Source organism: Poromitra crassiceps (genome assembly GCF_964638095.1).
Source record: "Poromitra crassiceps genome assembly, chromosome: 7".
Lineage (NCBI taxonomy): Eukaryota > Metazoa > Chordata > Actinopteri > Beryciformes > Melamphaidae > Poromitra > Poromitra crassiceps.
In genome coordinates this window covers 50,619,131-50,644,130 of record NC_139628.1, presented here as the reverse complement: position 1 = coordinate 50,644,130, position 25,000 = coordinate 50,619,131, and the positions used below count along the sequence as shown (strand labels likewise).

At 45.8% G+C, this 25,000-nt stretch overlaps 1 protein-coding gene across 2 annotated transcripts in view; it reads right to left on the bottom strand.

Moving 5' to 3' along the window:
• The window catches only part of rell1 (RELT like 1), a 49,070-nt gene that overhangs the window by 10,466 nt on the left and 13,604 nt on the right, over positions 1 to 25,000 (bottom strand). For both annotated transcript variants that reach the window (XM_083639607.1, XM_083639608.1), the window contains exons 2-4: positions 18,949 to 19,158; positions 9,872 to 9,943; positions 982 to 1,036 (exon numbers count right to left, since the gene is read on the bottom strand). In XM_083639607.1, the coding sequence (XP_083495733.1) occupies positions 982 to 1,036; positions 9,872 to 9,943; positions 18,949 to 19,158 (337 nt within the window). The remainder of the gene's footprint in view (positions 1 to 981; positions 1,037 to 9,871; positions 9,944 to 18,948; positions 19,159 to 25,000) is intronic.

The window sequence follows — 25,000 nt, the reverse complement described above, 5'->3', positions numbered from 1 at the left end:
ATTATTATTAATATTATTATTATTTGTAAAGACTCCAAAAAGTAGGAATACCTACAGTACCTGGGGCCCCTTCTCCCTTTTAAGTGATTATCAGTCACATTCATTGATGTGACTGAAGGACCCATTAAGGTAACACGATGTCAACAACTGTGCCCTGCTGTGATACGCCTTCAAATCCCAGAATGCTCTTTGTTGTTGTTGTTTTAAATCCCCTCCTGAGATCATCGTCCAGAGCGCTCTGATGAGATCAGTGAAAGTTATTATCATCCCTTTGAATGGTAAATGGTAAATGGCCTGCATTTATATAGCGCTTTTATCCAAAGCGCTTTACAATCAGTAGATAGTCTATATTCACCCATTCATACACCGATGGCGGCAGGCTGCCACGCAGGGTGCCTACACACCATCGGGAGCAAGGAGGGTTAAGTGTCTTGCCCAAGGACACAGCGACGGCAGCTGGGAGGGAGCGGGGATCGAGCCGCCAACCCTTGGGTCATTGGCCGACCCGCTCTACCTCCTGAGCTAAAGCCGCCCTTTGCTTTCATATCAAAGCAGTGTTAGTATGCAGAATGCTGTGAAGCAGTGTTAGTATGCAGAATGCTATGAAGCGATGTTAGTATGCAAGCAGATCATTTTGGGCAATTTGGGGCACATTGGTATTTTGTGAATGCTCTCCGGCAGCTCGCCCTCAATCAAACCTCGCCAATCTGGTGTGAGCCCCTTTTCAATTCCAGCTCTGGTATCCTTCAGCATGGAGGCCTAGCATGCTTTCAAGGAGGCTTGTACTGCCATCTAGTGGTGGTGACGGTCAACACAGCCAGCGTCTGATCAAATCCACCACCGGCCTAGGTTTGAGTTGGCAAGTGCTGCCGCTGACCATATGAGTCAAAGCAGACATAAAGAGCAACTTTAAATGACCGAGTGAATGAATGAATGAATGAATGAATCACTATTGAGGGAAAAGAACATGAGGACACTTACCCATCTGAGTCGATGCTGTTCTCATGAACCATGGCTTTGAGGGCGTCCGAGTTTGCTGAAAAGAGAGTTTGAGAGAGAGAGAGAGAGAGAGAGAGAGAGGAGATAACTGGGAATTAGCGAGGGGAACGCTCCAGCGACTTCAAAGGCAGAGCGCTTATTGAAAGATGGGTAAGACAGATAAGTTCCTTAACACAAATTAAAACGGCAAACAATATCATATGCAACCACCGAGCATACAGCCACCCTAACATCATAACTCATCACATCCTCAGAGCAACACGCAGAGAAACAAACAAAGTGTAACATCACACAATATGATACACAATCTCAAAAAGACAAAGGGATTCTGGGAGGAGTTTAATTTCAATGTACTGACGCTATTATTATTGTCTAAATAAGCGGTCCAGATTCTTTACATTAGACCCTGGTGGTGAGAGAGAAAATAGTCCTGATTGTGTTATACTGAACACAAACATAACATCTACTAGACGCCAACTTGTGCTACCAGATAAAGCAGCATCAACAAAGGGCCGACGCTTTGGTGATTTACATAATTCACTCCCAAAAGCAGATTTCCCTAAGGCCACGCCCCCTGAGGCATTCACTCAATCCACCAGGGTGGAGCACAATTCCACACAGATATAAAACTAAAAATCCCAACGACCTTGCGAGGCAGCTGGATTCGCGAGATCACGTTCACACGACAAATCCATCTTGCCACGCTGCCAGATATGCATTTGAATCTTAACCAATCAGTGGTGAGGACCAATCAGTTGTGCGGACCAATCAGCGGTGAGGACCAATCAGCGGTGCCGCTGAGGCAGCTACGGGCGGGATTTAGGTGTGACGAGAGTGAGAAGCGAGCCCATGGCAGACGGTGATGGACACGTGGTTCATCCAATCACCTTCCAGGTATTTTCTTTGCACAACAAACAGTTTCTGAGGATGACTTCCTGGACGGTTCTGTGTAACAAACCATCATGGCGCGTCAGGTTACTGAATGTAGGTAGGAGTTGATGTTATGATTCCCTGCAGCTGTGCTTGGACCTCTGACTCAAACTGCCTTCCTCCTTATCTCGCCTCTTATCATCCTCATATCATCATGTACCAGACACTATTTCACAATAACCACACTGGTGAGTGCACGTTATTTTTAGTCCAAGTCCATGAGCATTACGAATTTGCTTTAACTTGTTTTATTTGCCCGAGCCTGACTGAGGCGCCGGGTGGGCGGGGTTTCTGCTTTCAGGGCTGTAATTGGATGAATAAATGGGCCTATCAATCACAGAAAATGATTTGAAAGGGTTCTCAGTTTCGGGCCAAGGTCAGTTGAATTGTAGCACTAATATAAACGAAGTGTGGCGATACTGGAGTCTGGCCAGGCAGAACTAGTCGAATTGTAAACATGAATGTCTTTAATGAGGAAATCCACGCTAAAACAGACAAAAAAAAGTAACTATGTAAGTTGCATTTCTGGGCCCAGTTTGTTGGTGGGGGTATTTTTCTTATTCCTGTAGATAACTAGCCAAATGCAGATGATATGATATGAAGTTGAGGTATTTCCAGTGCAGTTACAATAGACAGTAAACATCAGGTTCTGGTGTCAGCTCCCAGAATCAAAAGAGCCAGGGTTTCCTCCACACACTCGCGATTCTAGTCAGTGTTTTAGAAATGTCATCATCCAGGGGGACTTTTATTTTGAAATCTGTTACGCAATCATGTTACATGTACTGTACGCCCACTAAATGTGTAATGACGGTAATGATGACACATGTATGAGTCTGTTAGGAACTTAAAACATTAGTAAGAACTCGACTACACTGCGCTGTATAGACACAAGAAACCAGTTTAATATTCCAGTTCAACTGGAATCTCCTAAGATTCTTTAATCTTAAAGGGATAGTTCGGTTTGTTTGAAGTGGGGTCCTATCAGCTAGTTGCATACACTAACTGAAATAGGTACAGTGTCCTGGACGCTGAGCGCACCGTTTATCGAGACCCGGCACTCCAAGCAACAGCCTCCACAGCTCTGTCTCTCTAGTACACGGGCCAAGAACTAAAACGTAATTATATATATATATATATATATATATATATATATATATATATATATATATATATATATATATATATATACATTGTGACATCCCTACAGGACAGTGATGGCCGGTCCCAGAGGCACAACACAACCTTATTGCCTTCAGAACCTCTTGTTGTGTGTCATGTGTTTTGCTCGTGCAGATGACAGAATCGCTCCCACCTCTGGGGGGAGAGGGCTCGTTCTCACTAAAGCTGTCAGTCATTTGGAGAGGAAAGGGGAGAGAGTATGAGAGTAGGGGAGATGAGAGGAGAATGGAAGAGAGGTGGGGAGGAGGAGAGGAGGAGGAGAGGAGAGGAGAGGAGGAGGAGGAGGAGAGGAGAGGAGAGAAGAGAAGGGGAGGAGAGGAGAGGAGAAGAGAAGGGGAGGAGAGGAGAGGAGAGGAGAAGAGGAGGAGAGGAGCGGAGGAGAGGAGAGGAGAGGAGAGGAGAGGAGGAGAGAAGGGGAGGAGGAGAGGAGAGGAGAGGAGAGGAGGGGAGAGGAGAGGAGAGGAGAAGAGGAGGAGAGGAGGAGAGAAGGGGAGGAGGAGAGGAGAGGAGAGGAGAGGAGAGGAGGAGGAGAGGAGGAGAGAAGGGGAGGAGGAGAGGAGAGGAGAGGAGAGGAGAGGAGAGGAGGGGAGGGGAGAGGAGAGGAGAGGAGAAGAGGAGGAGAGAAGGGGAGGAGGAGGAGAGGAGAGGAGAGGAGAGGAGAGGAGAGGAGAGGAGAGGAGAGTGGTTTGGGCGGCACTGTTGAATTCAGCATCAGGACATTAAAACCTCCCAGCAGTCAATATTACTTAGAAGCAAGTTAAAAAGGAATAATTCCAAGCCCTCAGACTGATATTGAACCATCAAATTATTTGCGAGGATCACGCAAAAACGTTTCATCCACTTTGCAAACTAAAGTAATTGTGTGGACGAGCACAGAAATACGACTAATACCAAGACATTTCAGTTCTCAGTCACCTTGTGGACAGCAGTCATCTGCCTACAAGAGTTAGCATTTATTAGCCTGACTTCCCTGAGAACTGCGGTGTCACGAGAAGCTATTAGCATCGTGCTAAATGATCCAGACGGACAGGAAAGGCATGTGTGCGCATGCTAAAGAGGTAGACTAGGTTGAGGCACAATGGTAGTATTCGTACTCCAATCGCTCCTGTACTGTCAAAAACAAAGACATGCATTCACTTGGTATGAGCAGAGTATATAATGTTATATCATCTACATTAAGTTCACCCTCCATCTCTGGGAACTCCCACCAGTTAGTAATCTCTCCATTCAGTTCATGACTATGGGACAATCAAATCATATTTGAAGTTCCCATGTGCCTCCTACGGGAAACTATGATCGTGATGTCGTCATACATTGCGTACGAGACAGTCATCAGAAATCCTCCTATTTCCTAATCCTAACCGCCACTGCAGTTGTCAATTTGTTCTCATGTTGACCTATCAGTAACCACTTCCTTCATGAATGTAACTACAGTACAGACCCACCTACACACACACACACACACACACAGGGCTGGATGGGGAGAAATTTCCTCCAGCTAAATGCGGCGAAGACAGAGGTACTTATAATTGCCTCAGACTCCCTAGCAGCCAAGGTAAAAAACCTAATGGGGCCCCTCACCACCAACGTTCACCCCCACATCAGAAATCTTGGGGTGTTCTTCGACCAGGCTATGAACATGGACAAACATGTTTCTTCACTGACCCGCAACTGTTTTTTCCACATCCGCAACATCGCTAAACTCAGGTCCATTGTGTCTCATGCAGAGCTTGAAATGGCTGTCCACGCATTCATATCATCCCGGTTAGACTACTGTAATTCACTTTTCACCTGTCTCAGCAAAGCCTCTGTTCACCGTCTGCAGCTGGTCCAAAACGCTGCCGCCCGTTTAATCACCAGGTCTAAAAAATCCTGCCATATCACCCCCATTCTAGCCTCCCTGCACTGGCTACCAGTTCATTTCAAGATCCAGTACAAGATCCTGATTATCTCATACAAAGCTCTAAACGGCCAAGCCCCAGCCTACATCAGCGAGCTCATTCCACCACACCATAACACTCGTTCGCTGAGGTCCTCTGACCAGGGGCTTCTGGCAGTGCCCAGGACCCGACTAAAGACCAGGGGGGACCGGGCGTTTGGGGCGGCCGCCCCTAGACTCTGGAACGCACTTCCCCTGGTCCTGAGATCGGCTCCCTCCCTCAACCTGTTCAAGGGACACCTAAAGACGCACTTATTTAAGCAGGCGTTTGAGCAGTCTTAGGCCGTTCATCACGTCACTGTCCTCTTGCACTTGGTCCATGTTTGTATATTGTTTTTAAGTTTTTATTCTATTTTCCTGTCATGCTATGCTTTGTTATTATTATGCCTTAGTGCCATATTGGCCTAATTGTAATTGTTTTGACTGCTATATTTTGTACAGCACTCTGTGCATTCGTGCTGGGAGGGGTGCTTTAGAAATAAACTTTTACTTACTTACTTACTTACACACACACACACACACACACACACACACACACACACACACACACACACACACACACACACACACACACACACACACACACACACACACACACACACACACACACACACACACCCTTCCTACCTTGTCTTTCTGTCTATATTATGTCAAATTAAGAAAACAGCCACAAATATTAATATCAAATATGATCTCAACCTGTCTATGTACCTTTCAGCAGAGATGGGAAAAGTATACACACATTCTTTACTTAGGTAGAAGTACAGTTACTTGTCTAAATAAAGACTCTGGTAAAAGTAGAAGTACTGATTCAACTTGTTTAATCAAGTAAAAGTAAACAATTTACAGGCTCTGAAATGTAATCAAGTATAAAAGTGAAAAGTATTTCTCCCGGCTGTTTCTGTGCAAAGCTAACTGAACCTCACGTCATATTAAGATAAACAGAATTTCTGGGGTGGCGACTCTGGAGACGATGAACCGAGCACACACAGACACACTCCAATTAATGCTCTCCAATGATAGAAGTAGAAGTGGCTACAGCCCAGGTGGTGTATGCTGATGGTATATAATCTCTGCTCCTGGATTTGTTTGAAACACAGTGACTGAAGAACTCAATCTAAGAAATGAAAATAAATAAACTGACTCCGTTCAAGCTTCAAGTCAGTTTTGGTGGAGCACGAAGTCCTTCATCACTTGTGTTAGTGGTAGGGAGTGGACTTGGTTCAGGCGATGTGTGCCCAGCACTTGGCGGATCTGGATCCGACACACGTGGGCCAGACTGCGAGGACATCTCTTGGCCTCCAGAAAGACTCTGAGAGCCTCAGGATCCGCCCTCTCCTCCAGCTGTGCCTGCTCTGTGGTCACCAGGGCCGGGTCAGCACCGTGGTCCAGCAGCAGCTGAACGAAGGCCGCACCGCACCGGTACCACAGCACCTCATCCAGCAGGTGAGAAGCCACATCACGGGTCAGAACGCCAGCAGCCTGGAGCAGCAGGTGGAAGCAGTCCAGGTTGTAGAGTAGAGCACGGATGTAGTAAGGATGCCTCTTGAGGGTGTCTATGTCAACAGGAACAGCAGCACTGTACCTGATGAGTTCCTGCAGTATCTCCAGCCTTCCATCCCCGGCAGCCAGGTAAACAGGGATGGGTGAGCCGCCTGGGCTTCCGTTAGGGTCGGCCCCGGCTTCCAGGAGGATCCGGACACAGTCCAGGTGACCGTCGCACACGGCCCAGTAGAGAGGCGTCCTGTTAAACTCATCAGCTAGGTCTGCCTGTGCTCCCTGTGTGATCAGGTAGTCCACACAGGCAGCATGACCCCTGTCGGCTGCGTGCTGCAGAGGGGTCCCCCACCACCCATAAAGATGCTTCTTATTGATCTGCCTTCTGAAGTGGTCTTCCTGCAGCAGGCTCCTCAGTGTGTCCAGGTCTCCTGCACTGACGGCATCATAGAGCTGCATGTCATCATGCTCTGCTTGAACAGCCATTCCTTCAGATGTGTCACTGTACCACACTGACTTGTATGCTGTGTCTCAAACAGAAGGCAGTATCAGTGTTGTCAGTGGGAAATGTTGAATTATCGTACCTGAGGGTCAAAATTATCCTTTTTGGAGGGACTTCTTCTCATGGCTTTCCGCCTTGCGTCTTCCACCACTTATATAGCCTCAGCCGGGAAGGATTGATGACATCACTGATGACATCACATTTGCTCGAGTGACATCACTGATGACATCACAATTGCTCAAGTGACATCACTGATGACATCACAATCCCTGATTTATGACATCACTGATGATGTCACAAACAGACACAGCGCACAAAATCGCGACTAACCACCGCCTGCCCACTTAAGCAATTTTAAATATGAATGATCATGATGATGATGATGATTTAAATCTCATAATTTTTTAAATCACGACACAACATTACACTTTCCATTTTAAATGAGGTGTTTCTTACTTTTAAAGTACATTTTACACCAGTAAGTACTTCCACTGACTGAGGTAAGGGAACAGCAAAATAATAATCCTACTTGAGTAGCAAATATCGTACATTATGGAGATTTTGGCATTATTGATCACATAGAGCGAAATTATCGTACACATACGATAATTATCGTACAGATGCAACGCTGGGCATTATGAAGCGACTGAATGTGTGTTGGACATTATGACATCATAACATGACATCATAACATTATTACATCATGACATTAGACTGATGACATCATCACTCACTGATGACATCACAATTGCTCGAGTGACATCACTGAAGACATCACTCACTGATGACATCACAATTGCTCAAGTGACATCACTGTACTCACTGATGACATCACTCACTAATGACAGCTCAACATCACTGATGCAATTGCACGAGTGACATCACTGACATCATCCGTGATTTATTTGTGACATCCTCGGCCACGCCTTATTTATACTCCGTGTCTTGTTTGGATGTGCGACAACAGAGAGACAGACATCGTTTTTGTCTGTTGTGCATTATAACTAAACTAGCCTCTTTTGAAAATGTAAGGAGTAGAAAGTACAGATATGTCTGTTAAAATGGAGGGAGTGAAAGTAAAAAGTTGTCAGAAAAATAAATACTCAGTAAAGTACACAGATACACCTGTCCTATATGTTTATCACACCTGTCTGTTTCTCTGAGAGGTGTAATACATATGGAGAGGTTTCTATGAAACATGACACCTCACACACACACACACACACACACACACACACACACACACACACACACACACACACACACACACACACACACACACACACACACACACACACACACACACACACACACACACACACACACACACACACACACACACACACTTCCTTCCTGAATAGCATGTGCTGGTCAAAACAATGATAGCGTTCTGGCTGTAATGATTTCATGGAAAGAGAGCCGATAAAAGGTTGGACTTTGCCAAAATCAATCCTTATCGATTGTTCTATCAAACATAAGAAGATGATGATAAATGTACATGATGTGCACTGAGAAGCTATAGGCTTTGTAGAAATGCTTGAATTGTTCATGTTGTTCCGAAAAAGGAAAGGATCAGCCAAAAGGGGGAACCACAACCACAACGTGTCATCAAACAGCCTTTTACAAGGTTTCTTACGAGGTGGCAAAACGCGGTGTTTATTTTACAGCAGCGTAACTCTCACTGACTCACAGGGGCCCTTTACATGAGGACAGTTTCTGGAAGAAACGACACAATAGCGTTTCCTTCACACCTTTTCCTTCACACCTTTTCCTTCACACCTTCTCCCTGTTTACATGAGCGCTGTTGAATTTTTAAAACGCCGTAATGTACATGCCAGGTCGCGAGGTGGCAGTGTGATGGTCAACCTCCAACAACTTGGAGAGTGCCGGGTCAGCCTATAAATACTTCCGCGACTTCCTTTCAAAACACTTCTCTCACAGCAGCGGTAAACTTTCAACAGAATTACAGCCATGGCGAAAGCAAAAAGCAAGTCCGACCACTTTGTTTGGACGGAGGAAGAGCGGTTTTCCTGACTGATGTTGTGTAACTCGCGCACGGCTATGACGTAATGGTGTGTCGCGTGTGCAGGCACGTCAGAGGTCCTGAAATGAGCCGTGTCAAAGCGATTACATGGAGCGCTCAGCGGGGAGCGTCACCAAGAATTCCACTCTGGAGGGTGGTTTCAAAATGTGTCGTTTCCTAAGCGCAAATTCGCCAGACACCGTCTAAAAGGGAGGCACTAACAATAAAATAATCCCCCGTCACCATAGGAAACCGTCCTCGTGTAAAGTGCCCCTCAGTCTCACTCACTGACTCTCTGCCTCACTCACTGACTCTCAGTCTCACTCACGGACTCTCAGTCTCACTCACTGACTCTCAGTCTCTCACTGACTCTCTCAGTCTCACTCACTGACTCTCTGTCTCACTCACTGACTCTCAGTCTCACTCACTGACTCTCAATCTCACTCACTGACTCTCTCAGTCTCACTCACGGACTCTCAGTCTCACTCACTGACTCTCTCAGTCTCACTCACTGACTCTCAGTCTCACTCACTGACTCAGTCTCACTCACTGACTCTCAGTCTCACTCACTGACTCTCAGTCTCACTGACTCTCAGTCTCACTCACTGACTCTCAGTCTCACTCACGGACTCTCTGTCTCACTCACTGACTCTCTGTCTCACTCACTGACTCTCAGTCTCACTCACTGACGCTCAGTCTCACTCACTGACTCTCAGTCTCACTCACTGACGCTCAGTCTCACTCACGGACTCTCTGTCTCACTCACGGACTCTCAGTCTCACTCACTGACTCAGGCACGTACCTTGATTTTTCATGATGTAGTGGACAATCTGTCCCACTGTGTCATTGTTGTCACTCATGGTGTCATTCATATCTGGACATACGAAAACACAGAGAGGGAAGAGAGAGAGAGAGAGAGAGAGAGAGAGAGAGAGAGAGAGAGAGGGCGAGAGAGCATGAATGTGTATTAGATACAGTGTGCAGCAAGCATAAAAAAAACTATAATATCCACCACAAGCTTTGATGGACATACAGGAACCTCAGACAGGATAGCTGCACAAAGAAAGGAAACAATATTTAGGTTCTGGACATGGGGTTCGGGGGGGGGGGGTTCCTTGAGGGGGTCCCCAGCAAACTGATGACCATTATTTCATTTACAAGTGTGAACACAAATTTGGCCTTTTTCACAGCAGCCATTTTGTGTCTAAACGTAACACAGGTGCACCAAAACATGAATTAGGGCTTCCAACTTACGGTCCATTTAGGTGTTCCAGTGCCGGGGCCCAATTAATGAGTTGGTTGCACCTGTGTTTACCCTGCCTTTTCAGACACAAAATGGCAGCTGTGAAAAAGGCCCATTAGAGAATGTGGACGAATGACGGTTTTGATCCTAGTTCCTCCTCTGTTATCTCTCTACCTACAATACAGACAGACAGTCGTGGCATTGTGGAAATACTGTATTCTCAGAGTTGGGTTTTGAGAGAGACAAAATCATCAAATCTGTGTCTGTGAAATGAAAGGGGACTGAATGAATCATAATTGTTATTATTAGGGGTCCTTGAACTGAAAACGGTTGAGACTCACTGATTTAGGCTCCAGCTCCACACGCATTACATAACAATATGAATCGATATGGTGCTTATATAGAGTTAAAGTTAAGGCTTAAAAAGTGACTTTGCCAGGCAGCGGACAGCACAGGCTTGCTGACACCACACGTGTCGTATTCGGTTCCACTATGGACACTATGAGTCATATTTTGTAAAGGGCAGCTGTTTATACTCCAACTTAGCCATTGAACTGGTTTTACTGTTGAGATTAAAACAGTAATGCAAACAATGAGGGTTCAATACAAACGCTCACAGACACAAAGATCATTTATTTGCCTATTGTTAGCCGGCACCTCGGCCCCTGCACTGCGTTAAACAGGTCTAAACAGGTCAGACTGTGGTCAGTCGTCCTTGGACGGCAGACCATCTGGTGGTGGAAGTGGTGTTGGAGGACCACTAGGAGGTGCTCTTCCCTCTGGTGCCGTGAATAATATCCCCAATGCCCAAGGGCAGAGGCAGGGACTCAAACCGAGGTGGTCAGTAAAGATCCCATCGGCACTCTTCGCAAGAGTAGGGGTGTGTCACCCCGGTGCCCTGGGGGGTGTCACCCCGGTGCCCTGGGGAGTGTCACCCCGGTGCCCTGGGGAGTGTAACCCCGGTGCCCTGGGGGGTGTAACCCCGGTGCCCTGGGGAGTGTAACCCCGGTGCCCTGGGGGGTGTCACCCCGGTGCCCTGGGGGGTGTCACCCCGGTGCCCTGGGGGGTGTCACCCCGTGTCACCCCGGTGCCCTGGGGAGTGTCACCCCGGTGCCCTGGGGGGTGTAACCCCGGTGCCCTGGGGAGTGTCACCCCGGTGCTCCTGGGGAGTGTCACCCCGGTGCCCTGGGGAGTGTAACGCCGGTGCCCTGGGGGGTGTCACCCCGGTGCCCTGGGGGGTGTAACCCCGGTGCCCTGGGGGGTGTCACCCCGGTGCCCTGGCTAAATTCCCACACAGGCCGTCCTTCCATCATGACTCGATATCTAATTGGCTCATTCAGTCCTCAACTCTGCACCGTGATAGGCTGATTGTGTGCCGAGCGTTGTGGTGCAAACTGGCTGCCGTGCATCAGCTCCACACCGAGTCCCCAGGCCAACCCATAACAAGCTTTGCATACACACAAAGCTTGTTATGTAAAGTGCTTTGGGTGCCTTGAAAAGTGCTGTATAAATCCAATCAATTATTATTATTAATATTATTATTAACATGAGGTCCTTGTCTGTAGAAATCCACATTATAAACATGCAACATGATGTGTCACACACACGTGCTTCCTTCCACCAGCGTGCACGCACGCACGTGCACGCACGCACGCACGCACGCACGCAAGTATGAGTGAACTGCCTGAGTTTCGGCCACTTCCTGCTAAACACAGTGTTCCTGTCAGCGACTTATGGGAATCTCCTGGCGTGTGTCATGCCACGGTTGCTCTATAACAAGTCACAACTGCCGGATCTGCACAACGTAGAGGGCCCCAAATTTGACTCCAGAGGTTACGAGCAAATAGTAAAGTCAAAGAAAGAGAGAGAGAGGGAGAGAAAGAGAGAGAGAGAGAGAGAGAGAGAGAGAGAGAGAGAGAGAGAGAGACGCTCAAAAGAAAGGATGGAAACCTGATCGTGGTGAATGGAGAGGAGAGACTGGCTCGACGGATTCTTGCGGGTTGAATGATCAAGGTCACAACAACACACACAGGCCATGTTTTCCTTTTCTTTTCCTGGGCTTTTGTTTGGGCAATACTGTGAGATAGAAAAGGTTGCACCCATTGAGAACAGAAACGGCCTCAGACAGAACGACAGAGAGAGAGAGAGAGAGCAACACAGCCTACACAGAAACCAGCGTTAAGCAGCCTCTCCTTTACCAACAGGGGGGAACGCTGAGTCTCCTCAACAAGGGGTGTTCCTTTACGATGAGAGAGAGAGAGAGAGAAGAAAAAGGCAGTCAACAACACAGACAATCTCTCGCACTACTGCTGTCGGTACACGGCGCTCACTCTCCCTCCCTCCCTCCCTCCCTGCCTCCCTGCCTTCATGCCTGGCTGTGACATACCCCGAGGTATGCCATGCCAGAGGCTTCAAGTCTGCACACGAGACGAGAGGCACCGGAGAGAGTGGGCCCTCACCTCCTCTCTCTGCACTCTTCGATTTGACGCCAGCTGCCTGGGGTGCAAGAACTGCATATTGGCACTGAGTACTCAAGCCAAGAAGTACTCCAATAGCAAAGTGTGATGTGTGGAAAAATACCACAAATCTGCTCGCACTTAAAGCAGGACTAAACGCCCCACAGATTTCTTGCAAAACTGTATTCTACTTGATTTGAAAACTCTGCAGGCAAGATGGCCGCCTACAGTATACTCCCTCCTTTAGCTGGCAGAATTCCTCCCCCATAAAGTAACATATCTTGGCAAATAAGTATGTAACATACAAAATAAAACAACCCGTAATATCTATATTTGATGTAGAATGCAGAGGACATGTAACTGTTTAGTTAAACTTGCATTCCAGGAATATTGCTCTAAAGATAACGTTAGTGGCTCGAGACTGTTTCGTCCTGAAATCCACTCGCTTTGCGCCAGAACACAATTCGGGGGTGGTTTTGGCGCAACCTATGTGGGATTCGAAACAACGCATCCAAGATTAACGTTATGAATATAGCCACGTTATAAACAACAAACTAACGCTGGTGATCCGTATGGAAACAGTGTTACTCGAAATGGTTAAAAGTTATATCAATTTGGTCATTCAGTGGCGTTTTACTGCCATATAACATAACTAACTAGCGGCTAATATTAGCCACAGTAGGCATTACCCATGGATGGATGCATTGGTCTTAAAGGGCTCGCGCCGCGTGAACTACAGTAATAATCAATGGGGAAAAAAACAATTTTTCACATGAGTGGGGCGCGTGCTAAACCCACCGTGACGTCACGATGTACCAAATATCCCATTCATTTGAGGGCACAAAAAAAAGCAGTGTTCAACCCATAGAGGGAACTTATGCTGCTGAAAATGATACAAATGGTACAATGGTAACAGTTTGGTCTCAAATGTGGAGATTTTGACCAGAATTCTTCACACACCACCCCCAAAGTCATATATATTGGTTAAAAGCTGGAAAAAAAGTGTTTTGGGGTTTAGTCCTGCTTTAAAGAGCAACACACAGGAGTGACTGGGTAAATCTAGTTTATATTCTCCGCGTGTCGCTGCTCCTCAGACTAGTAAAAACCCAGGATGTTGAGGAGCCTGGGAAGTCTTTATAGACGACATACAATGTTGACAGGAATTGAGCGCGATCTATATCACTAAGCAGCGAGGTAGGTTATTCTGACCCTAACTGTTTTAATATGCAGAGCAAATCTTCCTGCAACTTTTAGTTTCAGCTCAGTCAACGGAACGCACACGCCCCCTAGTTGAGTCAGAACATGAGTGATGTGAATATGAGACGTCCTCCTGGTTTCTATTGGCTGTGCCACTCCTTACAAAGATCAGGCCCCCCTCAATGGAGCAATATTGAGAATCAGCCTGACTGAGACCATTGAAAATAGTGATGGGGTTCAATGGTGAGGCGCGGTCGCTCTTCTGATCTGAATAGGGACTGCCAACGGTTCTTCCACCAGATCTGAATACCAATAAATGGCACCTTTTTATCGACGGCACGTGGCCTTTAAATAGTATTTGACGCAAATCTATATATTCCATAGCCGAGCACTGACCTAGCATTTCTCGTCGTTTACCACATACAGAAGTAGTGGTTCATGATGGTAGGTGTCTTCGCCCCGCCCCCTTTCCCAACGCCCTCCTGCTCCTTTCCTCTGATCAAAATCAATGGCATCCTCTGTATCGGAGTCTGTTACAGTATCATCGTTATCGAGCCACACCCAGAGCAATTTAGAGAGAGAGTGGCGTCAGCGGAGGACCAAAATGCGTGACTCACTAGCCAATGACCAGCCAGGAAGGGGTCTCGCGCTACTTTTGAATGCTAAAATAAAGTTGATAATGTACAATTTGATTAAAAAAAAAAAAAAAAAAACTTTCAAAGTGCAACACAAACTGATCATTTTGCTGCAACTCGACAGTGCTGCTTAATCCAGGACCTTACTTCCTGGAACTCTTGAGAGTAAAAAAACTGGTCCATTGGAGTGAATGGAGATGTTGCGACTCTTCTATCTATTCTACACGGCTCTGATATGCAGTCATAACAAGACTGGAATGTATCACATCGCTATGAGTAGTAGTAGGGGGAAGGTGAGGGCACCTTCTCACTGCTGACCTTGAATCTCACTATGAAGATCACATGAGCTTGACGGGAGAATGGAGAACCTCATGCAGACAAAATGACTCATGTGGAGAAACTCATGCAGACAAACTGACTCATGTGGAGACCCGGGGAAGAGGAATGGCCTCTTCTGCATTTCTCTAAATCAGCCCAGGCGTCAGCAGCATCAAACCCAAGAGCATGTGACCCGGTACTGAACATCACGTTAATATTAGGGGTGTCAAAATGAATCGTATAATCGCGATGCGGACGTGTGAATCGAATCGAAGACAGATGAATGGTTGAATTGTTTATATTTAAATTTCTGTTGACATTCAGATTTTAAAGCACTTTAAAGTATAAAAGGGACTTGATATTTATCTGACTGCTTGTATTAATTGCTGAAAAAGTAGCCATGTGCAGTAGTAATAGTACAGAAAATTGAGGATTTGATACTTGGAGCTGCAATACTGTTGGAGCTGTATCGAGATGCATCGTGGAATCGAATCGAATCGAATCGTTGACAGATGAATCGTAATCGAATCGTATCGTGAGGCCAGTGAAGATTCACAGGCCTAGTTAATATTTGACTGTTTCGTTTTCAATCCATGTACCCTCATGACGCAAAGAGAGAAAATGGGACAAGGTACAGAGGTTTCTAACAGATTGATTAGCTAAACACTGCAGTATAAGTGCTAATTCTCTGGTTACATGAATGAAGACAGGTGTTTCCATCGTTCATGATCATGTCATGATCAAACTGACCTGCAAAAAAGAAAAAAAAAGTCTAACATTTGAACCCCCCCCCCCCCCCCCACCTACCTACAAAAGGTAAGATTTCTTGTCATATTGTAAGAAGCTCATCCCTTTGAACATCTCATTTAAATATTCCTTAAAAATGTACAGTAATTAATGTTAACACCTTGTCTAAGGCATTAAGATCATGCACTGACTGAAACTGGCCTGGTATTTATATATCTTTCTGAACCTGTATAGCTCAACAGGTAAATAAGGGCTACAGGTTTTATTCCCACTGAAGAAGAATAAAACACATTATACAGGATATACCATTGATATATAGTCATGGAGCTGTAAGAAGGTTTTGAATGAAGGCATCCAGCAAATATACTGTTAAAATACAACAGTTGACATGTGAGAGGCACAAGGTTTCCACCCGACATTGATAATAATGGTAACTTTTTCCAAAGCTAAAGCAAATACGCATCACTACTGTATGTTGCAATGCCACACAGCATAGGGAAATACCTGCTACTAATAATGAGCTTCTTCTCTGTCCTATTCACCTCATCTCGCCTCTAGTCTTAGGCTGCTTTCTCACTGGGAACGATTGCTTTCGTTCCGTTCCGTTCCCGGGAACGATTGCCCCGCCCCCTCCCCTCTCCCCCGCTGGTCAGCTTTCACATTACAACATTTCGTCCGCGCTCGGAAACGGAAACGGAGTGCACTTGCGTCATAAACTATGCCTGCAGTGTATCCTCGCCCATGTGTTGTCTATGTGGTTCGGAACGGTTGGCTTTCACATCGCAAGTGTTCCGTGCCCGGGCACGCCAAAGCGCTCCCCAGACCACACCTTTTCATGTGGATCCTGTCACGGTTCCCTGTTGCGTGCCCGGGCGGCGAAACGGAACGGAACGCAACGTTCACACACTCGTCAAATGTTCCGAAACTGGGGTCAATTTGGGGACAAGTGTGCTCGGGAACGGTACCTGGGCACCAGTGTGAAAGCACCCTTAATCTCTCCATCCTCATGGGCCTGGCCGAGGAAGCATCTCAGATGCGTATATGAACGTTAGGTGACTTAACACGATAGTGGCAGGTGCTTCACCTGCTGTGTCACTTAGAGGGTGGGACCTGCACGGGGAATGTACACAATTGTAGAAGGACAATACCATGTCACTAGCAAGGAGGGAGAGGCTCTGAATAGGACACGATGTGGCAACACACTATTCATTCACACAAGTCTTTGAGGCTTCAGGTTGCAATATTGCAAGTCGAGCTGAAGCCAAAAATTACTTTTCTTTTCTTTTAGTTCAAATACCTGGGTATACAGTGCACCCAGAGGGGCAGCTTGTGAACAGGCAAGGCAGGCAACTGCTTGGGGCCCCAGTCCGTTAGGGCCCCCTGAGGCCTGAAAAACTTTACTCCACATCAGTGACCACAAACCCCTATCCATTAAAGAACCAATGGAAAATTTGCAATGGCATTGAAAGCTCCCTAAAGGGGCTCCATGTCATCCCCTGGCCTCGAAAATTTTGAATGACGTGAATTCACTTTCACTTCAAGTCAAGTATGTGACTCATTCCCGTCAAAATGGCATGATTCACGTATTCTCTTGAATTGAAAGTGAATGAAGTAAATTAATTTATCTGGAAGTCAAAACGAAAGAGAAAAAAGAGGATGTGGGGAAAAAACAAGTGGAGCAGATACTGATTAGGCAGATAACTGAATGCTGTTATTTTAGTATAGCAACCTATGGGGAAATAGGCTACTTGAATAAATTCAGCTAGCAATGGTGTCATTTTTGTTTGTTTGTTTGTTAGTTAACCTGGCTAAGCTAATAGTTAAGCTATTAATTGCTATGAAAGCAGGGCACACAATTAGCACCAGTCACCACTCACCAGCCAAATGCTGGTAATAAAATATAAATCTGCAAGTGGCTGGTAGGTAGATTTGATTCACTCACCACCAGCCAAAAACAAAACAATGCTAATCCACTGAGTGGCTGGTAACATTTGAATATTCACTATAGACATATGGCCGGTGGACAAAAAATGTAACTTTGCACCATGTATGAAAGTTATGAATAGGCTAATAAAATATGTCCTAGGAACTTGAGGAATTCCAATGTTGATGTATTTTTCGTTGGTGTCAAGTTATTAATAAAATGATGGTGATGAGGATGGGCCCCGAGGGAATTTTTTCCTAATCCCCCTACAGACTCTAGAATCGCCGCTGAGTGCACCTATTTAATAATGTATGCAAACAAAATCACAACAATCTAATTTCTTTAGTTTTTCACACTTTTCACATCAAAAGTTAATTTTTCAAGATTTCATTGATAACAGTAATGTACAGTTTGCTGACGTCACCCAGTACTATCAAATTTCTACCCCATTTCAACCAATCATATCACAACATGCAGCTGTCAATCAAATCTTCATTTCTGGATCATTTTCTCTTCCAAATGAAGTAGAAAATGGCGCCTAGTGCCTGGCATCTGGCAGAATTCCTATCCCATAAAGTAACTACTAACTTGGCCAATTGTTAGAAACATGAACAAAAAACAAAAACTATAATCTCGAAGAATGCAAAGAAATGTAACTGGCTCGTTAAAAGCCGCATTCCAGGGATATCGTATTTACAGCAGCGATAATGGCGCGCGCATCCGAGAGCTTGGTTGTCAGGGGTCGCACTTCGGAGATACCAGGCCGACGTGCTGCACTCTCCGCTCGGCAACACGAAGGCAGCTGGCTGCCTACGGCTCGCTGAGCTCCACTCCTCCCGTCAAAAGGCTCTTCCCGAGGGGAGCGTCACAACACACTGAATCCCACTGGATTTGGAGGCGGAACACGCCAGGATTGGCCAAAGCCCAATCCAGTCCCCAGAATTGTCAAATAAAATCATCGACATGATACTATGACCCGCCTCTCAACCTGTCATCTTAGACAAACTATGTTTTCAGTCTGAAACGGACTCATTATGCACGTGACGAACAGGTTCAGTTCGACTTTAACTCGTAATCAAGGGAGGGGGATTTTGGGCTTGTAAAGGTGAAGCCAATGTGGAAATTCCAAAAACTGCAGTTCCTCGAATGGCCACTTGAGGCCGGCTGCAAGCTTTTTGGTCTCAAATTAATTTCGCCTTTCATGGCAACTGTACTGGGGTGAATTCTGAACATTTTGGAGTCAAATAGATGATAAGGCAGACTGAAGTGGCGATACAATGGGTCAAGTGGGCGGGGCTGCATAAGGTGAATCCAGGCAGGGAAGCTGACCGGAGGCTGGGGGGCTATAAGACCTCGTACCTGCGCCCAGCTCCATGTCGCACTCGGCCTTCTCGTCGTCGTGGTCCTGGGCCTCGGTGGTGCAACGGTAGCCCTTCCTCTTCAGCACGTGGCAGATGAGCACGCCCAGCAGGCCCAGCAGGAAGAAGACCGGCACCAGGACGAAGGCCATGTACCCCGCGTTCCCTTCCTCCGCCACTCCGTCTTTCCCAGCATCTGCGGTGTGACCCGCTGGAGGAGGAGGAGGAGGAGGAGGAGGAAAGAGAGACGTGAATCATTCAGTGAGGGGAAGAAGAAAACAAAATGTAACCCAGCTTTAAACTACTGTTGTTTCAGGGTGAAGAGGTGAAATGAGACTCCAGGAGATATCAGTTGTGCAACAGAATAGTTTTATTCTCAACAACAAAGATATCCGAGTGACAATGCTGCAGACGTTGGAGACAAGAGGGTGCCTGATGTTCAAGTCTGGCTGGGGGACAAAGGGGAGACAGTTTTGTTGAAGATTTTGCTGCCACATGTGAGGTCACAACTAAAGATCCTACCCCCTAAAGATCCTGCCCCCTAGTAAGTTTAAACCCCTTTCTAACTAACTACTAGCCCATCTGGGGCTGCCCTATGTCTGGCGCCGAACCTGACAGCTCATATCCTCATCAATCACAGCATCTTGCTTACAAATAACATCTGGAAACCATCCAACACACAATGAACCCCTATCCTGCCTGACCTGCCTGACCCCCTAGAGACTCTGCTCAAAGTACTGAGCGCAGACCCCTCAGAATGAGAAACATTCCAATCGTGATCAAAGAGTCTTATCTGTGGCCTTTCACAGTCAAATGAGCACAGTAACTATATTTCACATATAGTACACTATAAGACATTACGATTAGTATGAAATATACTGCACCACATTACCCTGTTACCTAATCCCGCAGCCAGCACGCTATTACATCCGGGTCGCGGGTTCACTCTCTCTTCCCTCTTCCTACTGCTGCTGGTCAACAGTTATTGGGTACATACATAGCTCAATACTTCTGTGGGTTCTCCAACATACAGTAAACACACCTGACGACATCACAGCAGTATGGAGGGGCACGTGGTGAAAATTAAACTGAATTCCCTCTGCATCAATTTGTACTTAATAATAATAATAATCGATTTTACTTGATATGTTGCTTTTGTGTTATGAAAACACGTTTGTAGGCTAATGTAGGCTAGTTGACTTGCGCTTCATTACTAGAAGTCTTCGCTAGTACGACGAAGTCTGCTAACTTTATTCGAGTTTTGTTAGATAACGTTAACTTTAGTGGGTAAAGGGTGTTGCCCATGTTTTCCCAAGCCGATGCACTGGAACGCATTTCGATCGGAAGTCAGTAAAACCAACTCAGAACTATCGACTATTTGGGCATTTCGCCTTTATTATATAGGACAGTAGGCAGACAGGAAAGGTGGGGAGAGAGAGAGAGAGGGGATGACATGCGGCAAAGGACCGCGGGTCGGATTCGAACCCGGGTCGGCCGTGCGAAGGACCAAGCCTTCTGACTTCCAATGGATTCCAGCAAGAGATTCAGCGATTTTGCTCAAGGACACTTCAGCAGGGCCGGATGCTTTACTTGCCAACTCTGGGGTTAAACTCAGGTCGTACAGTCTCTCTAACCACCATTCATTCATGCCTGATAGCAAGTCAACCAGGCACACAGAAAATGTACAAATGACTGCGTAATAAAAAAATACCACGCTGGAATCATAACAATGGCGTGCTGTACCAGCGGCCTTGACCGCAACCTGATATCCACAGTCAGCCTGCGGGCTCACTAGAAGCCCGGGCCCAGCAGCTGAGGAGATCAAGTCCGCCAGCTGTCAGCTCAGGTGGAATAACGCAACACGATGGAGCTTTCATGTTCTTTCCCACGGCCCAATCAAAAGTCACGATGGAGCTTTTCATGATCTTCCCCCGGCCCAATCAAAAGTCACGATGGAGCTTATCATGTTCTTTCCCCCGGCCCAATCAAAAGTCACGATGGAGCTTTTCATGATCTTTCCCACGGCCCAATCAAAAGTCACGATGGAGCTTTTCATGTTCTTTCCCCCGGCCCAATCAAAAGTCACGATGGAGCTTATCATGTTCTTTCCCCCGGCCCAATCAAAAGTCACAATGGAGCTTATCATGTTCTTTCCCCCGGCCCAATGAAAAGTCACGATGGAGCTTATCACGTTCTTTCCCCCGGCCCAATCAAAAGTCACGATGGAGCTTTTCATGTTCTTTCCCCCGGCCCAATCAAAAGTCACGATGGAGCTTTTCATGATCTTTCCCCCGGCCCAATCAAAAGTCACGATGGAGCTTATCACGTTCTTTCCCCCGGCCCAATCAAAAGTCACGATGGAGCTTATCATGTTCTTTCCCCGGCCCAATCAAAAGTCACGATGGAGCTTTTCATGATCTTCCCCCGGCCCAATCAAAAGTCACGATGGAGCTTTTCATGTTCTTTCCCCCGGCCCAATCAAAAGTCACGATGGAGCTTATCATGTTCTTTCCCCCGGCCCAATCAAAAGTCACGATGGAGCTTTTCATGGCACATGTTTTCATGGAGCTGCGGCTATATCCCACTGGCCACTTTTGGTGCTATATAGCTGTCATGTCCCTCCTCTTCACACAGCTTTTGAGAGGGTGCTGCGTGCTGGAAGAGGGAGAGAAAGGGAGACAGAGAGAGAGAGAGAGAGAGAGAGAGAGAGAGAGAGAGAGAGAGAGAGAGAGAGAGAGAGAGAGAGAGAGAGATAAACGAGAAATCTAAATGTGAGGGAAGAAACTGAGGAAACAGAAAGATATGGCATATGGCATATGAAAGATGTTATGGCATATCTTAAATTGTTGAAACTGAAATACACTATACGTGGTTCGGCTCAGAAATATCTTAGAGTGTGGGGTCCGTTTCTAGATTACTTTGATCAAAAGTACCTCTCTCCTCCCAATACTGCCTAACTGACTTTCAGAGATTCAAGTGTTGGCTTTTGTCACGAGTGATTGACAGAAAACATATCCTCAGCACTTAGCGTATCCCCTGCAAAGTGCATTGTAATTGTTTGTAGCATTTATTTATTTATTTTATTATTATTATTTTTGAGTCTTGGGTGTCTGTGTCTTCTTGTATTATTATTATGTTTTGTCCTATTTTGGTGCTTCATGCCTTGTCTCTGTTTATATGTAGTATGTTTGAAATGAAAAACCCAATAAACAAATTTGAATAATAATAATAATATGAAACACTGTGGTTCTCAACTGCTGGGTCGCGAGCCAAAAGTGCGTCGTGGGGTGGTTTTGAGTGGATCACGGATGTAGTTTTGAAGCAAGAGTAAAGTTCCTGCTATCATATGAAAGTAGAAGACCTAAGGCATCCATTGGTACCAAACATGTCATGCTAGCTTGAATAAATAATGCTCCAAAATTAGGCTAAATTATGCGAGCAAAAAAAACATTTTAAATTCAAGTCCCTTTGACCTCTCACCTGAAGATATCTCACAAAGATGATACCCAGGAAAATCTCACTCCTTCACAGCCTAATGTTGGCAGCTACATGCTTATGATGAAGGGTTCAAGTAAAGTGCTACTGAATAGAGCTGTCACGATTCCTCGAGTACCTCGAATAACTCGAATAATTAAAATGATCGAGGCCAAAATGATTCGCCTCGACACGGCATTTAGAGACTGTGTTTCTCACGGACGCTTACTGGTGTGGCACAGCGCTCTTCCGGTGTAAACACGTGAGGACACATGATCGCAGACAGACCAGAGAGGCAGAGCTATAGCGAGCGGACCCCGCAAAATGGAACGAGGCGGCGGAGAAAGCAGACAGGAGGAGCCGGGAAGGGAAGAACCAGGGCCGAAAAAGCGACCGAAACTGTCTAAAGTGTGGGATCATTTCACGCTGAAAAAGGACACAAACTCAGTGGTGTGCAAGTACTGTAACGATACTTGCATATCGCAACAGTACCTCGTCAATGCTTCAGCACCTGAACCGTAAACATCCAGTCTACGCATCCACCAGCGCATCCAGGTCGAGCGGAGCAAGGTAACGTTACTAACGTAACGTTAACTATACACAACGCTAATGTAAATGTATGCTAATGATTGCTACTTGATATTAAGACTAGTAGTAGTTGTGCTGCTGGCTTGCCACGTGACTATTAGTAACTGCATTCACGCTGCATTTTTGTGATGTGGCTTGCCGTTTTCTGTGAGAAATACAAAGCTCAACCTAACATTAACGTTAGCGGCTAATTTAACAGCATTGTGTGTGTGTGTGTGTGTGTGTGTGTGTGTGTGTGTGTGTGTGTGTGTATGTATGTGTGTGTGTGTGTGTGTGTGTGTGTGTGTGATCACACTAGCCTGTTGGTGTGTGAGAGAGAGTGAGTGTGTGTGAGAGAGAAAGAGTGTGTGTGTGGAGAATGTACATTTACACACCCTAGACCGGTCGACTCTTCTCATGATGATTGCAAACAACTATTTAATTGGTGCATTTTAGGCTCCAATTATTACACCACCTGACCTGTTATCTTGCTATTCTGATATTTGTGTCAATAATAGGCAAACAGGTCTAGGGTGTGTAAATGTGCATTCTCCAGTTTTGTTATGAACTTACCTAATAAATATCAATATTAATTATTATTTCACCTCTTTTTCAGCGGATCACAGCGTACTATGGACAGCTTTGTAAGGACGGGTGAAAAAGATGAATGGTGCCACTGCCAGTTCTATGCAATTTAAAAATAAAAATGTTGTTTTTTCTAAGAAAGAAACTAATGTAGTTGTTTATTTGAAGAGATTTATCTTATTTTTTGGTGTATATTTACGATAACCGATAAGCCTTTGAAAACACAAAAAAGGGTTCTCATCCGATTACTCGATTAATCGATGGATTATTCGGTAGAATACTCGATTACTAAAAGAATCGATAGTTGCAGCACTACTACTGAATATTCTTCATATCATAATACAGTACAACGCTGCTCAGTATGTAAGCTAATGCTACCCCCTGATAAGGCTAATCTCCGCTACAGCTCAAATTAGATTCTTGAAACTTGATAAGCATCACCAATTTAAACTCGTTTAAAAAGGTCTAAATATAGGCCAAAATATAGGCTTAAAAAAAAGTTGGCGACATGAGGCTAGACCAGTTGAGAACCACTGCTGTAGAACAAAGCTGGAAAGTACAGACAGAGTGAGTACAGTACGTGTGTGGGAAGATGAGACCGAGAAAGAGGGAGAAGAATGAATGAATGAATGAATGAGTGAGTTTGTGCAGAGAGGCAGGGACAGCTACTGTCATTGTCACCAAAGAAGAGACATGCTGATTCAGAGAGAGAGAGAGAGAGAGAGAGAGAGAGAGAGAGAGAGGGAGAGGGAGAGGGAGAGAGAGAGAGGGAGAGGGAGAGAGAGAGAGAGAGAGAGAGAGGAGAGAGAGGGAGAGAGAGAGAGAGAGAGAGAGAGGGGAGAGAGAGAGAGAGAGAGAGAGAGGGAGAGGGAGAGAGAGAGAGAGAGAGAGGAGAGAGAGAGGGAGAGAGAGAGAGAGAGAGAGAGAGAGAGAGGAGAGAGGGAGAGGGAGAGAGAGGGAGAGAGAGAGAGAGAGAGAGAGAGAGAGGGAGAGGGAGAGAGATGAGAGAGAGAGAGAGAGAGGGAGAGAGAGAGGGAGAGAGAGAGAGAGAGAGAGAGAGGGAGAGAGAGAAAGAGAGAGAGAGAGAGAGAGAGAGAGGGAGAGAGAGAGAGAGAGAGAGAGAGCCACTACCCATGAAACTCGCTCACCCCCTCCATTTATTTGACACAGCTTTCTAAGAGAAATAGGGTTAGAGCCAAAGAGTTTTTTTTACAACGTGTCCAATAAACTATCATATAAACTGATAAAGCAATAAACTGATATTGCCCGTGCTTTCTCTTTTAGAGATGAAACGATATGAAAATTTCAGATCACCACGGTATTGTTAAAATGTGCTGAAAATTTTCAAAAAGTACTACAGTAAGACACTCACAGAAAAATAATTTCACGAGTTTTATATTGAAAAGTCAGACCCAAAAAGGATTGAT